The sequence below is a fragment of the Zosterops lateralis genome, assembly GCF_965231275.1.
Source record: "Zosterops lateralis genome assembly, chromosome: 1".
In the NCBI taxonomy this organism is placed as follows: domain Eukaryota; kingdom Metazoa; phylum Chordata; class Aves; order Passeriformes; family Zosteropidae; genus Zosterops; species Zosterops lateralis.
In genome coordinates, this window is record NC_139762.1 from 1,588,280 (window position 1) to 1,601,956 (window position 13,677).

Consider the following 13,677-nt stretch of genomic DNA (forward strand, 5'->3'; position numbering starts at 1 on the left):
CCATTCCCATGATCATTCCCACTCCTGTTCCCATTCCCTTTCCCCTTCCCATTCCCATTCCCGCTCTCATTCCCATTCCTATGACCGTTCCCATAACCGCTCCCACTCCTGTTCCCGCTCCCATTCTCATTCCCACTCCCATTCCCATTCCTATGACTGTTCCTGCTCCCTTTTCTGCACCCATTCCTATGACTGTTCCCATTCCCATGACTGTTCCTGTTCCCATTCCTGTGCCGATTCCCACTCCTGTTCCCATTCTCGTTCCCACTCCTGCTCCCACTCCTGTTCCCGCTCCTGCTCCCATTCCCACTCCTATGACTGTCCCCATTCCCATTCCTGTTCCTGCTCCCATTCCCATTCCCGTTCCCACTCTCACTCCAATTCCTGTGCCCGTTCCCACTCCTGTTCCTGCTCCCATTCCCATTCCCGTTCCCACTCTCACTCCAATTCCTGTGCCCGTTCCCACTCCTGTTCCTGCTCCCATTCCCATTCCCGTTCCCACTCTCACTCCAATTCCTGTGCCCGTTCCCACTCCTGTTCCTGCTCCCATTCCCATTCCCGTTCCCACTCTCACTCCAATTCCTGTGCCCGTTCCCATTCCTGTTCCTGCTCCCATTCCCACTCCCATTCCTATGATGGTTCCCATTCCCATTCCTGTTCCCGCTCCCATTCCTATGAACCATTCCCATTCCCATTACCGTTCTCATTCCTATGACCGTTCCCATTCCCATAACCGTTCCCATTCCCATTCCCACTCCCATTCCCGCTCCCACTCCCATTCTCACTCCCATTCCCACTCCCGTTCCCATTCCCGTTCCCACTCCCACCTGGCTCCCGCAGAGCCGCAGCAGTCGCAGCACGTGTGGGAGGCACCCGGGGGTCCTGTCGGGCTGGATGTTCTCCAGGTTCCTGCAGGGAAAACATCGGGAATTCACCGGGAGGAAATCCGGGAAAAGGGAGGAGGAAATCCGGGAAAAGGGGAAGGAGGAAATCTGGGAAAAGGGAGGAGGAAATCCGGGAAAAGGGGAGGAGGAAATCCGGGAAAAGGGGAAGGAGGAAATCTGGGAAAAGGGAGGAGGAAATCCGGGAAAAGGGGAGGAGGAAATCTGGGAAAAGCGAAGGGGGAAATCCGGGAAAAGGGGAGGAGGAAATCCGGGAAAAGGGGAGGAGGAAATCCGGGAAAGGGGAGGAGGAAATCCGGGAAAAGGGGAGGAGGAAATCCGGGAAAAGGGGAGGAGGAAATCCGGGAAAAGGGGAGGAGGAAATCTGGGAAAGGAGGAGGAGAAAATCTGGGAAAGGGAGGAGGAAATCTGGGAAAAGGGAGGAGGAAATCTGGGAAAAGCGGAGGGGGAAATCCAGGAAAAGGGGAGGAGGAAATCCGGGAAAAGGGGAAGGAGGAAATCCGGGAAAAGGGGAGGAGGAAATCCGGGAAAAGGGGAAGGAGGAAATCTGGGAAAAGCGGAGGAGGAAATCCGGGAAAAGGGGAGGAGGAAATCCGGGAAAAGGGGAGGAGGAAATCCGGGAAAGGGGAGGAGGAAATCTGGGAAAAGGGGAGGTGGAAATCTGGGAAAGGGGAGGAGGAAATCTGGGAAAAGGGAGGAGGAAATCTGGGAAAAGCGGAGGGGGAAATCCGGGAAAAGGGGAGGAGGAAATCCGGGAAAGGGGGAGGAAGAAATCCGGGAAAGGGGAGGAGGAAATCTGGGAAAAGGGGAGGTGGAAATCTGGGAAAGGGGAGGAGGAAATCTGGGAAAAGGGAGGAGGAAATCCGGGAAAAGCGGAGGGGGAAATCCGGGAAAAGGGGAGGAGGAAATCCGGGAAAAGGGGAGGAGGAAATCCGGGAAAAGGGGAGGAGGAAATCCGGGAAAGGGGAAGTCCGGGAAGGGGGAGGAGGAAATCTGGGAAAGGGGAGGAGGAAATCTGGGAAAGGGGGAGGAGGAAATCTGGGAGGGAATAAAGTGTTTGGGGCAGGAAAAATGCTATTAAATATTATTATTATTATTATTATTATTATATTTTAAGCAATTTTTATTATATTACTTTATTATTTTTTGTTATTAATAATAAAAATAACATTTAATATTGTTATTTTCAGAGATGTGATCCAGTTAGGGGGAATGATGGAATTTTGGGGGGAATAATGTTCTCCTATTTATATATTTTTATTATATTACATTATTATGTTTGTTACGATATTTACTATAACAATATTTATTATTATTAACAAAAATAATTATTTTTTAATTATTATTTTTAGAAATATAACATTTTGGGGAGGGGAATGACAGAATTTTGGGGGAATAATGGTTTTCAATTATTAAATTTATATTACATTATTCATTATTGCGATAATTATTATATGGTAATAATGGCTTTCTAATTATTATTATTAATGGCCATTATTTAAGCCATTAATAATGGCTTTCTAATTATTATTTTTAGAGATGTGATGCACTTTCGCAGGGACACAACATTGGGGAGGAAGGAGGGAATTTTGGGGGGCAAAAATGTTATTTTTAAATTATTATATTTCAATTTATTTATTATTTTGCATTATTATTACGAAAAAGTATTAATATTATTGCAAAAAGTATTATTTATTACTGTTTTAAATATAAATTAATTACAATTAAATAAATCAAATACAATTAATAAAAATTAATGCATTCATATATAGATACAAATATATTGATATATAAAATTAATACACGTTAACTAATTGATACACATAAATTAATTACTATAGTTAACACAAAAAATAAATTAATATATTAATGAATTAATGTATTGACAAAACAATATAGTAATAAATTAATAATTATTATTAATTTTAATAAATTAATAAATCAATAATAACCTTGATGGGGGACACAGGACCCCCAACAGGTGTGGGATCCCACATTTATGGGATCAGTACAGGATTGTACAGGATATTTATGGGATAAGAACAGGATGACCAGGTGTGGGATCCCATATTTATGGAATAAGTACAGGATTACCTGGAGCAGATATAGGATCCCATATTTACGGGATCAGTACGGGACCACCAGGTGTGAGATCCCACATTTATGGGATAAGTACAGGATTATATACGATATTTATGGGATAAGTACAGGATCACCTGGAGCAGGTGTGGGATCCCACATTTATGGAGTAAGTACAGGATTGTACAGGATATTTATGGGATAAGTACAGGATGACCAGGTGTGGAATCCCACATTTATGGGATAAGTGCAGGATTATATAGGATATTTATGGGTAAGTACAGAATGACCAGGTGTGGGATTCCACATTTATGGGGTCAGTACAGGATCACCTGGAGCAAGTGTGGGATCCCATATTTATGGGTTAAGTATAGGACAGTACAGGATATTTATGGGATAGCTATAGGATCACTTGGAGCAGATATAGGATCCCACATTTATGGGATAAGTACAGGATTGTATAGGGTATTTATGGGATAAGTACAGGATGACCAGGTGTGGGATCCCATATTTATGAATAGGATATTTATGGGATAAGTACAGGATCACCTGGAGCAGGTGTGGGATCCCACATTTATGGAGTAAGTACAGGATTGTACAGGATATTTATGGGTAAGTACAGAATGACCAGGTGTGGGATCCCATATTTATGGGATAAGTACAGGATCACCCGGAGGAGATATAGGATCCCGTATTTATGGGATATGTACAGGATTGTACAGGATATTTATGGGATAAATGCAGGATCACCTGGATAAGATATAGGATCTCACATTTATGGGATAAGTACAGGATTGTACAGGATATTTATGGGATCAGTACAGGACCACCTGGAGGAGCTACAGGATCCCACATTTATGGGATAAGTATAGGTCTGTACAGGATATTTATGGGATAAATACAGGATCACCAGGTGTGGGATCCCGTATTTATGGGATCCTGGAGGTGCTCCCCAGGTGCATTTGGGGCCACCCACCTGCAGATGATGATGAAGAACTTGAGCAGCAGCAGGGCCTGGCCCAGCCCCGTGGCCCTGTCCCCGTCCCGTGTCCCCAAGGCCACGTCCCGTGTCCCCAAGGCCACGCAGTGTCCCAACCTCTGGCTCAGCACCTGCAGCACCTCCCGGGGCAGGGCTGGGATCTCTGATCCTGGGTCCTCGGGCCTGGGGGGATTGGGGGGCAGGATGTCACCTCCCCCTGTGCTGTCACCTCCCCCCTGTCCTGTCACCCCCCCCTTTCCTGTCCCCCTCTATCCTGTCACCTCCCTGTCCTCCCCTGTCCTGTCATCTCCCCCCGTCCTGTCACCCCTTGTCCTGTCAACAACCCTGTCCTGTCCCCCCCCATCCCCACCCTGTCCTGTCACCCCCCCATCACCTCCCCCATCCTGTCCCCTCCCTGTCCCCCCTGTCCTGTCACCCCCCTGTCCTGTCACTCCCCTTGTCCTGTCACCACCTGCCCTGCCACCCCATCACCCCCTGTCCTGTCCCCCCCGTCCTGTCCCCCCCTGTCCTGTCATCTCCCCTGTCCTTTCCCCTCCTGTCCCCTCCCTTGTCTCCCCCGTCCTGTCACCCCCTCCTGTCCTGTCCCCCCCTGTCCTCCCCTGCCCCCTCCCTGTCACCACCTGCCCTGCCACCCCCTGTGCTGTCTCCCCCTGTCCTGTCCCCCCGGCCCCTCCCTGTCCTGTCCCCCCGGCCCCTCCCTGTCCTGTCCCCCCGGCCCCTCCCTGTCCCCTCCTGTCCTGTCACCCCCCCCGTCCCCCCAGTCCCCATCTTTTCCCCCCCTGTCCTGTCACCCCCCTGTCCCTCCCTGTCCTCTCCTGTCCTGTCGCCCATCCCTGTCCTGTCACCTCCCCCGTGTCCTGTCCTCCCCTGTTCTGTCACCTCCTCCGTCCTGTCCCCCCCGTCCTGTCACCCCCCTGTCCCTCCCTGTCCTCTCCTGTCCTGTCACCCATCCCTGTCCTGTCACCTCCCCCGTGTCCTATCCCCCTCTGTCCTGTCACCTCCCCCCTGTCCTGTCACCCCCCCCATGTTCTGTCCTCCCCTGTTCTGTCCCCTCCCTGTCCTCCCCTGTCACCCCCCCTGTCCCTTGTCCTGTAACCACCCCCCCCATCCTGTCACCCCCTGTCCTGTCCCCCCCCATCCCCTCTGTCCTGTCACCCTCCCTGTCCCCCCCCTGTCCTGTCCCCCCCCATCCCCTCTGTCCTGTCACCCTCCCTGTCCCCCCCCTGTCCTGTCACCCCCCCCGTCCCCTCCCTGTCCCCTCCCCGTCCCCGTCACCGGATGGCCCCGACCACGGGGAGCGGATGAGGTGAGGAGGTGCCACCACCCCCACACCCGGCAGCTTTGGGGCCCATGGGGGACACATCAGGGGGGGTTTGGGGACACCAGAGGATTTTGGGGTCACTCAGGGAGGGTTTGGGGTCACCCAGGGAGAGGTGTGGGAACATTTGAGGGTTTTGGGGTCACCCAGGGGGGCTTTGGGGTCACCAGAGGATTTTGGGGTCACCTACAGGGGGTTTTGGGGACACCAGAGGGTTTTGGGGTCACTCAGGGGGGTCTGGGGACACCTGAGAATTTTAGGGTCACCCAGGGGGGTTTGGGGACAGCTGAGGGTTTTGGGGTCAGCCGGGGGGGGTTTTGGGGACACCTGAGGGGGGTTTGGGGACACCTGAGGGGGGATTTGGGGTCAGCCGGGGGGGGGGCCTTGGGGAAACCTACAGGCAGGTTTGGGGACACTGGAGAGATTTGGGGACACCTACAGGGAGGTTTGGGGACACCAGAGGGTTTTGGGCATCACTCAGGGGGGGTTTGGGGTCACCTACAGGGGGTTTTGGGGGACACTGGAGAGATTTGGGGTCACTCAGGGGGGTTTGGGGTCACCTACAAGGGGGTTTGGGGTCACCCATGTGGGTTTGGGGACACCCGAGGATTTTGGGGGTCACTCAGGGGGGTCATTCAGGGGGTCTGGGGTTCATCCAGGGTGGTCACTCAGGGGTGTTGGGGTCACTCAGGGGGACTGGGGGTCATTTGGGAAGGTCCATTTAGGTCTGCTGGGGGTCACCTGGGGTGGTCACTTGGGGGTGTTTGGGGTCACTCAGGGGTGTTGGAGTCACTCAGGGGTGTTGGGGTCACTCAGGGGGGTCCATTTAGGGGTGCTGGGGTCACCCAGGGGGGGTTTGGGGACACCCGAGGATTTGGGGGTCACCTACAGGGGTCACTCAGGGGTGTTGGGGTCAACATGGGGTTGTGGGGTCACTCAGGGGGGTTTGGGGGTCACTCAGGGGGGCTGGGGGTCACTCAGGGGTCCTAAATGGGGATCATTTTGGGGGGGGAGGGGGCTCTATTTAGGGCTACTGGGGTCACCCCAGGGTGGTCGCTCAGGGGATGCTGAGGGTCACTCAGAGGGGTCACTCATGGCTGTTTAGGGTCACCCATGGGTGTTGGGGTCACCCATGGGTGTTGGGGTCACTCAGGGGTGTGTGGGGTCTCTCAGGGGTGTTTGGGGTCACTCAGAGGAGTCCCTCGAGGGTGTTTGGGGTCCCTCAGTGGGGTCACTCAGGGGTGTTTGGGGTCCCCCAGGGTGTTTGGGGTCACTCAGAGGGGTCCCTCAGGGGTGTTTGGGGTCCCCCGGGGTGTTTGGGGTCACTCAGAGGAGTTTGGGGTCCCTCAGGGGTGTTTGGGGTCACTCAGAGGGGTCCCCCCAGGGTGTTTGGGGTCCCTCAGGGGTGTTTGGGGTCCCACCTGCGGGGCTCCAGCGAGGGCAGGGCGATGACCCTCTCGAAGCTGGTGACAAAGGCCTCCAGCCACTGCTGCAGGTACGACAGGTCCTTCTGCAAGGGAGGGCAGGGCTGGGGCCGGCAGCCAATCACAGCCCTGCATGGCCCCCGCCCCGGCAGGATCGGCCAATCATGTTCCTTCCTGGTCCCCGCCCACAGAGAGCGGCCAATCACAGCCAGAGAAACAAGCCCCGCCCACTCAGGTGTGTGACACGCCCCTGGGAGCCACTGACCAATCACAGCGCAGAGCTGTACCACCTGCGAAGCCTCTGACCAATCAGAGCCCAGCACTACCTGTGCATTCACTGACCAATCAGCAGCCAGAGCTGCACCACCTGTGAGGGCGCTGACCAATCAGAGCCCGGCACAGCACTACCTGTGGAACTCAGAGGCCAATCAGCTGGCAGAGCACCTGTCCCTGCAGCCAATCAGGGCACAGTGGGGCCTGCCGTGGTTGTGCGATGGGGACAGTGGGGACAGAGGGGGACAGTGGGGGACAGTGGGGACAGTGGGGACAGTGGGGGACAGAGCGGGACAGAGCGGGACAGTGGGGGACAGAGGGGGACAGTGGGGGACAGTGGGGGACAGTGGGGGACAGTGGGGACAGTGGGGGACAGTGGGGGACAGTGGGGACAGTGGGGGACAGAGGGGGACAGAGGGGGACTCACCCAGGCTGGGCTCCCCCATGGGGTACCTTGGGGTCACCCCAGTCCTGGGCACCCCAATAGGCCACATTGGGGTCACACAGAGCCCTGAGCACCCCAAGGTGTCACCTTTGGGATCCCCCACATCCCTCAGCACCCCAATAGGGCAGTTTAGGGTCACCCCAGTCCCTGAGCACCCCAATAGGGCACACTGGGGTGCCCCATTTCCCTCAGCACCCCAGTGCTGCACCTTGGGGTCACCCCAATCCCTGAACACCCCAATAGGGCACCTTGGGATCACATAGAGCCCTGAGCACCCCAATAGGGCACCTTTGGGGTCACCCACGTCCCTGTGCACCCCAATGTGCCGCCTTGGGGACCCCCACACCCCAATGCAGCACCCTGGGGTCACCCCGAGGACCTCAGAGTGGCACCTTGGAGTCACCCACAGTCCTGAGCACCCCAAGGTGGCACATTTAGGGTCACCCACATCCCTGAGCACCCCAACAGGGCAGCTTTGGGATCACTCACAGCCCTGAGCACCCCAAAGTGGCACCTTTAGGGCCCCTCATATCCCTGAGCACCCAGGGCTGCACTTTGGGGTCACCCCAACCCCTGAGCACCCCAACAGGGCACCTTAGGGTCACTGACAGTCCTGAGCACCCCAAGGTGGGACCTTTAGGGTCACCCCAATCCCTGAGCACCCCAATAGGGCACCTTGGGGTCATCCCAATCCCTAAGCACCCCATTAGGGAACACAGAGCCCTGAGCACCCCAAGGTGGCTCCTTTAGGGTCACCCCAATCCCTGAGCACCCCAAAGTGGCATCTTTGGGGTCCCTCATGTCCCTGAGCACCCCAGTGCTGCACCTTGGGGTCACCCCAATCCCTGAGCACCCCAACAGGGCACCTTAGGGTCACTGACAGTCCTGAGCACCCCAAGGTGTCACCTTTGGGGTCACCTCAATCCCTGAGCACATCCACGGGGTGCTTTGGGGTCACCCACACTCCTGAGCACCCCAAGGTGGGACCTTTAGGGTCACCCCAATCCCTGAGCACCCCAATAGGGCACCTTGGGGTCATCCCAATCCCTAAGCACCCCATTAGGGAACACAGAGCCCTGAGCACCCCAAGGTGGCTCCTTTAGGGTCACCCCCATCCCTGAGCACCCCAAAGTGGCATCTTTGGGGTCCCTCATGTCCCTGAGCACCCAGGGCTCCACCTTGGGGTCACCCCAAATCCCTGAGCACCCCAACAGGGCACCTTAGGGTCACTGACAGTCCTGAGCACCCCAAGGTGTCACCTTTGGGGTCACCCCCATCCCTGAGCACCCCAATAGGGCACCTCGGGGTCACACAGAGCCCTGAGTGGCACCTTTAGGGTCACTCTCACCCCTGAGCACCTTAACAGGCACCTTTAGGGTCCCTCACGTCCCTGAGCACCCAGGGCTCCACCTTGGGGTCACCCCAATCCCTGAGCACCCCAAAGTGGCATCTTTGGGGTCCCTCATGTCCCTGAGCACCCAGGGCTCCACCTTGGGGTCACCCCAATCCCTGAGCACCCCAATAGGGCACCTTTGAGATTACCCCAGTTCCTGAACACCACAATAGGGCACCTTGGGGTCACCCCAATCCCTAAGCACCCCATTAGGGAACACAGAGCCCTGAGCACCCCGAGGTGGCACCTTTGGGGTGACCCCCATCCCTGAGCACCCCAATAGGGCACTTTTAGGGCCTCTCACATCCCTGAGCATCCACTGCTGCCCCTTTGGGGTCACCCACGTCCCTGCGCACCCCAATGTGCCACCTTGGGGTCCCCAAGTCCCTGGGCACCCCAAATCCCCCGAGGGTGGGTGTCCCCATCCCCCTTTTCTGGCAACCTGGAGCCCGGAGGGCTCCCCCAGGCACCCCCACGACCCCAAAATCCTCCTCCCCCAGAGTTCCCACATCCCTGGGGACCAGCAGGGGGGTGTCCCCATGTCCCCAAACCTGGTACCTGTCCCCGGGGTGTCCCCATGTCCCCAAACCTGGTACCTGTCCCCAGGGGTGTCCCCATGTCCCCAAACCCAGTACCTGTCCCCTTGTCCCCAAACCTGGTACCTGTCCCCAGGGGTGTCCCCATGTCCCCAAACCTGGTACCTGTCCCCGGGGTGTCCCCATGTCCCCAAACCCGGTACCTGTCCCCAGGGGTGTCCCCAAACCCGGTACCTGTCCCTGGGGGTGTCACCTTGTCCCCAAACCCGGTACCTGTCCCTGGGGGTGTCCCCAAACCCAGTACCTGTCCCCATGTCCCCAAACCTGGTACCTGTCCCCAGGGGTGTCCCCTTGTCCCCAAACCCGGTACCTGTCCCTGGGGGTGTCCCCAAACCCGGTACCTGTCCCTGGGGGTGTCCCCAAACCCGGTACCTGTCCCCGGGGGTGGCCCTGGCCATCCATGTCCCCACAGCGGTGACAGCGGCGCCGGCGCAGTGGGACCGGAACGGGGTGTGGGGGAGCTCAGAGGGAGGAGAGAGGGCCCCCCCTTTTTTTTGTCACCACTGTCGCTTGTGCAAAGCCACCAAAAAAAACCCCAGAAATGCTCAGGAAATGCCAAGTCACCCGCGGCCCCAACGGCGCTTCCTGCCCTGCTCGGGGACACTGCAGGGTGTCACCTCCATCTGTCTGTCCGTCCATCCATCCATCCATCCGTCTGTCCGTCCGTCCATGCATCCATCCATCCATCCATCCCTCCATCCCTCCATTAATCCCTCCATCCATCCATTAATCCCTCCATCCATCCATCCATCCATCCATCCATCCATCCATCCATCCATCCATCCATCCATCCCTCCATCCATCCATCCATCCATTAATCCATCCATCCATCCATCCATCCATCCATCCATCCATCCATCCATCCATCCATCCATCCATCCATCCATCCATCCATCCATCCATCCATCCCTCCATCCATCCATCCATCCCTCCATCCATCCATCCCCTGTCCCCATCCCCGGTGGCTCCGGGATGTCCCCAAGCTGGAGGTGGTGGCAGTATCGGGAGTTGGGTTGGGTTATCCCGGTGTCGCCTGAAAATACGACCCCAAATCTTGTCCCCACCCCACCCCGCTCTGGGAGGTGCAGAGTGTTGAGTTTGTTGGTTCTCAGCATCCTGAATTTCCCCGATTTTTGGTGGGTAAGTTCGGCTCTCCCACCTGGAGCTGTATCCAAAATTCCTGGAGCACCCACCCAGAGCTGCACCCCAAAATTCCCAGTGGGCCCTCCAGGAGCTGCACCCCAAAATTCCTGGGGCTCACACCCGGAACTGCACCCTAAAATTCCCAGTGGGTCCTCCAGGAGTTGCACCTGGGGAATACCCAGGTATTCCTGGGGCACCCATACAGAGCTGCGCCCGGAAATTTCCGTCTCTCCCACCCAGAGCTGCACCCCAAAATTCCCAGTGGGTCCTCCAGAAGCTGCACCCCAAAATTCCCAGCGAACCCACCCAGAGCTGCACCCTGAAATTCCTGGGACACTCATCTGGAGCTGCACCCCAAAATCCTGGTGGGCCCACTAGGAGCTGCACCCCAAAATTCCTGGGGCACCCACCCGAAGCTGCACCCCGAAATTCCCAGGGCTCACACCCGGAGCTGCACCCCGAAATTCCCAGTGGGTCCTCCAGGAGCCAGTGTCCTAAAATTCCCAGAGCTGCACCCCGAAATTCCTGGGGCACCCACCCAGAGCTGCACCCCAAAATTGCCAGTGCCCCCTCCTGGACCTGGTGTCCCGAAATTCCTGGTGGACCCACCCAGAGCTGCACTCCGATATTCCCGGAAAACCCACCCGGAGTTGCACCCCGAAATTCCTGGGACACTCATCTGGAGCTGCACCCCAAAATCCTGGTGGGCCCACTAGGAGCTGCACCCCAAAATTCCTAGGGCACCCACCCGAAGCTGCACCCCGAAATTCCCAGTGGGTCCTCCAGGAGCCAGTGTCCCAAAATTCCCGGAGCTGCCCCCCGAAATGTCCCACCCGGAGCTGTGCCCTGAAATTCCTGGGGCACCCATACGGAGCTGCACCCGGAAATTTCCGTCTCTCCCACCCAGAGCTGCACCCCAAAATTCCCAGTGGGTCCTCCAGAAGCTGCACTCCGAAATTCCTGGGGCACCTACCCGGAGCTGCACCCCAAAATTCCCGGTGGCCCTCCTGGAGCTGATGTCCCGAAATTGCTGGAGCTGCACCCCGAAATTCCCAGTGGACCCACCCAGAGCTGCACCCCAAAATTCCCAGTGGGCCCACCTGGAGCCAGTGTCCTGAAATCCCCAGAGCTGCACCCCGAAATGTCCCACCCAGAGCTGCACCCCGAAATTCCTGGGGCACCCATCCAGAGTTGCACCCCAAAATTGCCAGTGCCCCCTCCTGGACCTGGTGTCCCGAAATTCCTGGTGGACCCACCCAGAGCTGCACTCCGATATTCCCGGAAAACCCACCCGGAGTTGCACCCCGAAATTCCTGGGGCACCCATCCAGAGCTGCACCCCAAAATTCCCAGTGGGCCCTCCTGGAGCTGCACCCCAAAATTGCCGGGGCATCCACCCAGAGCTGCCCCCCGAAATTCCCAGGGCTCACACCCGGAGCTGCACCCCGAAATTCCCAGTGGGTCCTCCAGGAGCCAGTGTCCCAAAATTCTCGGAGCTGCCCCCCGAAATGTCCCACCTGGAGCTGTGCCCTGAAATTCCTGGGGCACCCATACAAAGCTGCGCCCGGAAATTTCCGTCTCTCCCACCCAGAGCTGCACCCCAAAATTCCCAGTGGGTCCTCCAGAAGCTGCACCCTGAAATTCCTGGTACACTCATCTGGAGCTGCACCCCAAAATCCTGGTGGGCCCACTAGGAGCTGCACCCCAAAATTCCTGGGGCACCCACCCGAAGCTGCACCCCGAAATTCCCAGTGGGTCCTCCAGGAGCCAGTGTCCTAAAATTCCCAGAGCTGCCCCCCAAAATTCCTGGTGGACCCACCCAGAGCTGCACCCCAAAATTCCCGGTGGGCCCTCCTGGAGCTGCACCCTGATATTCCTGGAGCACCCATGAGGGGCTGCACCCCAATATTCCCGGCGGGCCCATCCTGAGCTGCACCCCGAATTTCCTGGGGCACCCACCCGAAGCTGCACCCCGAAATTCCCGGGGTTCACACCCGGAGCCGCATCCCGAAATTCCCAGTGGGTCCTCCAGGAGCCAGTGTCCCAAAATTCTCGGAGCTGCACCCCGAAATGTCCCACCCGGAGCTGTGCCCTGAAATTCCTGGGGCACCCATACAAAGCTGCACCCGGAAATTTCCGTCTCTCCCACCCAGAGCTGCACCCCAAAATTCCCAGTGGGTCCTCCAGAAGCTGCACTCCGAAATTCCTGGGGCACCTACCCGGAGCTGCACCCCAAAATTCCCAGCGAACCCACCCAGAGCTGCACCCTGAAATTCCTGGGACACTCATCTGGAGCTGCACCCCAAAATCCTGGTGGGCCCACTAGGAGCTGCACCCCAAAATTCCTGGGGCACCCACCCGAAGCTGCACCCTGAAATTCCCAGGGCTCACACCCGGAGCTGCACCCCGAAATTCCCAGTGGGTCCTCCAGGAGCCAGTGTCCCAAAATTCCCAGAGCTGCACCCCAAAATTCCTGGTGGACCCACCCAGAGCTGCACCCCAAAATTCCCAGTGTGCCCTCCTGGAGCTGCACCCCAAAATTCCTGGGGCACCCACCCAGAGCTGCACCCCAAAATTCCCAGTGGGCCCTCCTGGAGCTGCACCCTGATATTCCTGGAGCACCCATGAGGGGCTGCACCCCAATATTCCCGGCGGGCCCATCCTGAGCTGCACCCCGAAATTCCTGGGGCACCCATACGGAGCTGCACCCGGAAATTTCCGTCTCTCCCACCCAGAGCTGCACCCCAAAATTCCCAGTGGGCCCTCCTGGAGCTGCACCCCGAAATTTCCGGTGCCCTCACCTGGACCTGGTGTCCCGAAATTCCTGGGGCACCCACTTGGAGCTGCACCCCAAAATTCCTGGGGTGCCCACCTGGAGTTGAACCCTGAAATTCCCAGTGGGTCCTCCAGGAGCCGGTGTCCCAAAATTCCTGGAGTCGCACCCCAAAAATTCCCGGTGGACCCTCCTGGACCCGGTGCCCCAAAATTCCTGGGACACTCACCCGGAGCTGCACCCTGAAATTCCCGGTTCGCCCACCCAGAACTGCACCCCAACATTCCCAGTGAGCCCTCCAGGAGCTGCACCCCAAAATTCCCGGAGCCGCA

The 13,677-nt window shown here is 57.2% G+C and overlaps 1 protein-coding gene across 1 annotated transcript in view; it reads right to left on the bottom strand.

Annotated features, from left to right (window-relative positions):
• Positions 1 to 13,677, bottom strand: part of NBEAL2 (neurobeachin like 2) — a gene marked incomplete at its 3' end in the record, with an annotated part of 83,295 nt that overhangs the window by 62,642 nt on the left and 6,976 nt on the right. The window contains 3 exon segments of the mRNA XM_083873241.1: positions 828 to 909; positions 3,958 to 4,143; positions 6,721 to 6,809. Coding sequence (XP_083729367.1) covers positions 828 to 909; positions 3,958 to 4,143; positions 6,721 to 6,809 — 357 coding nt within the window.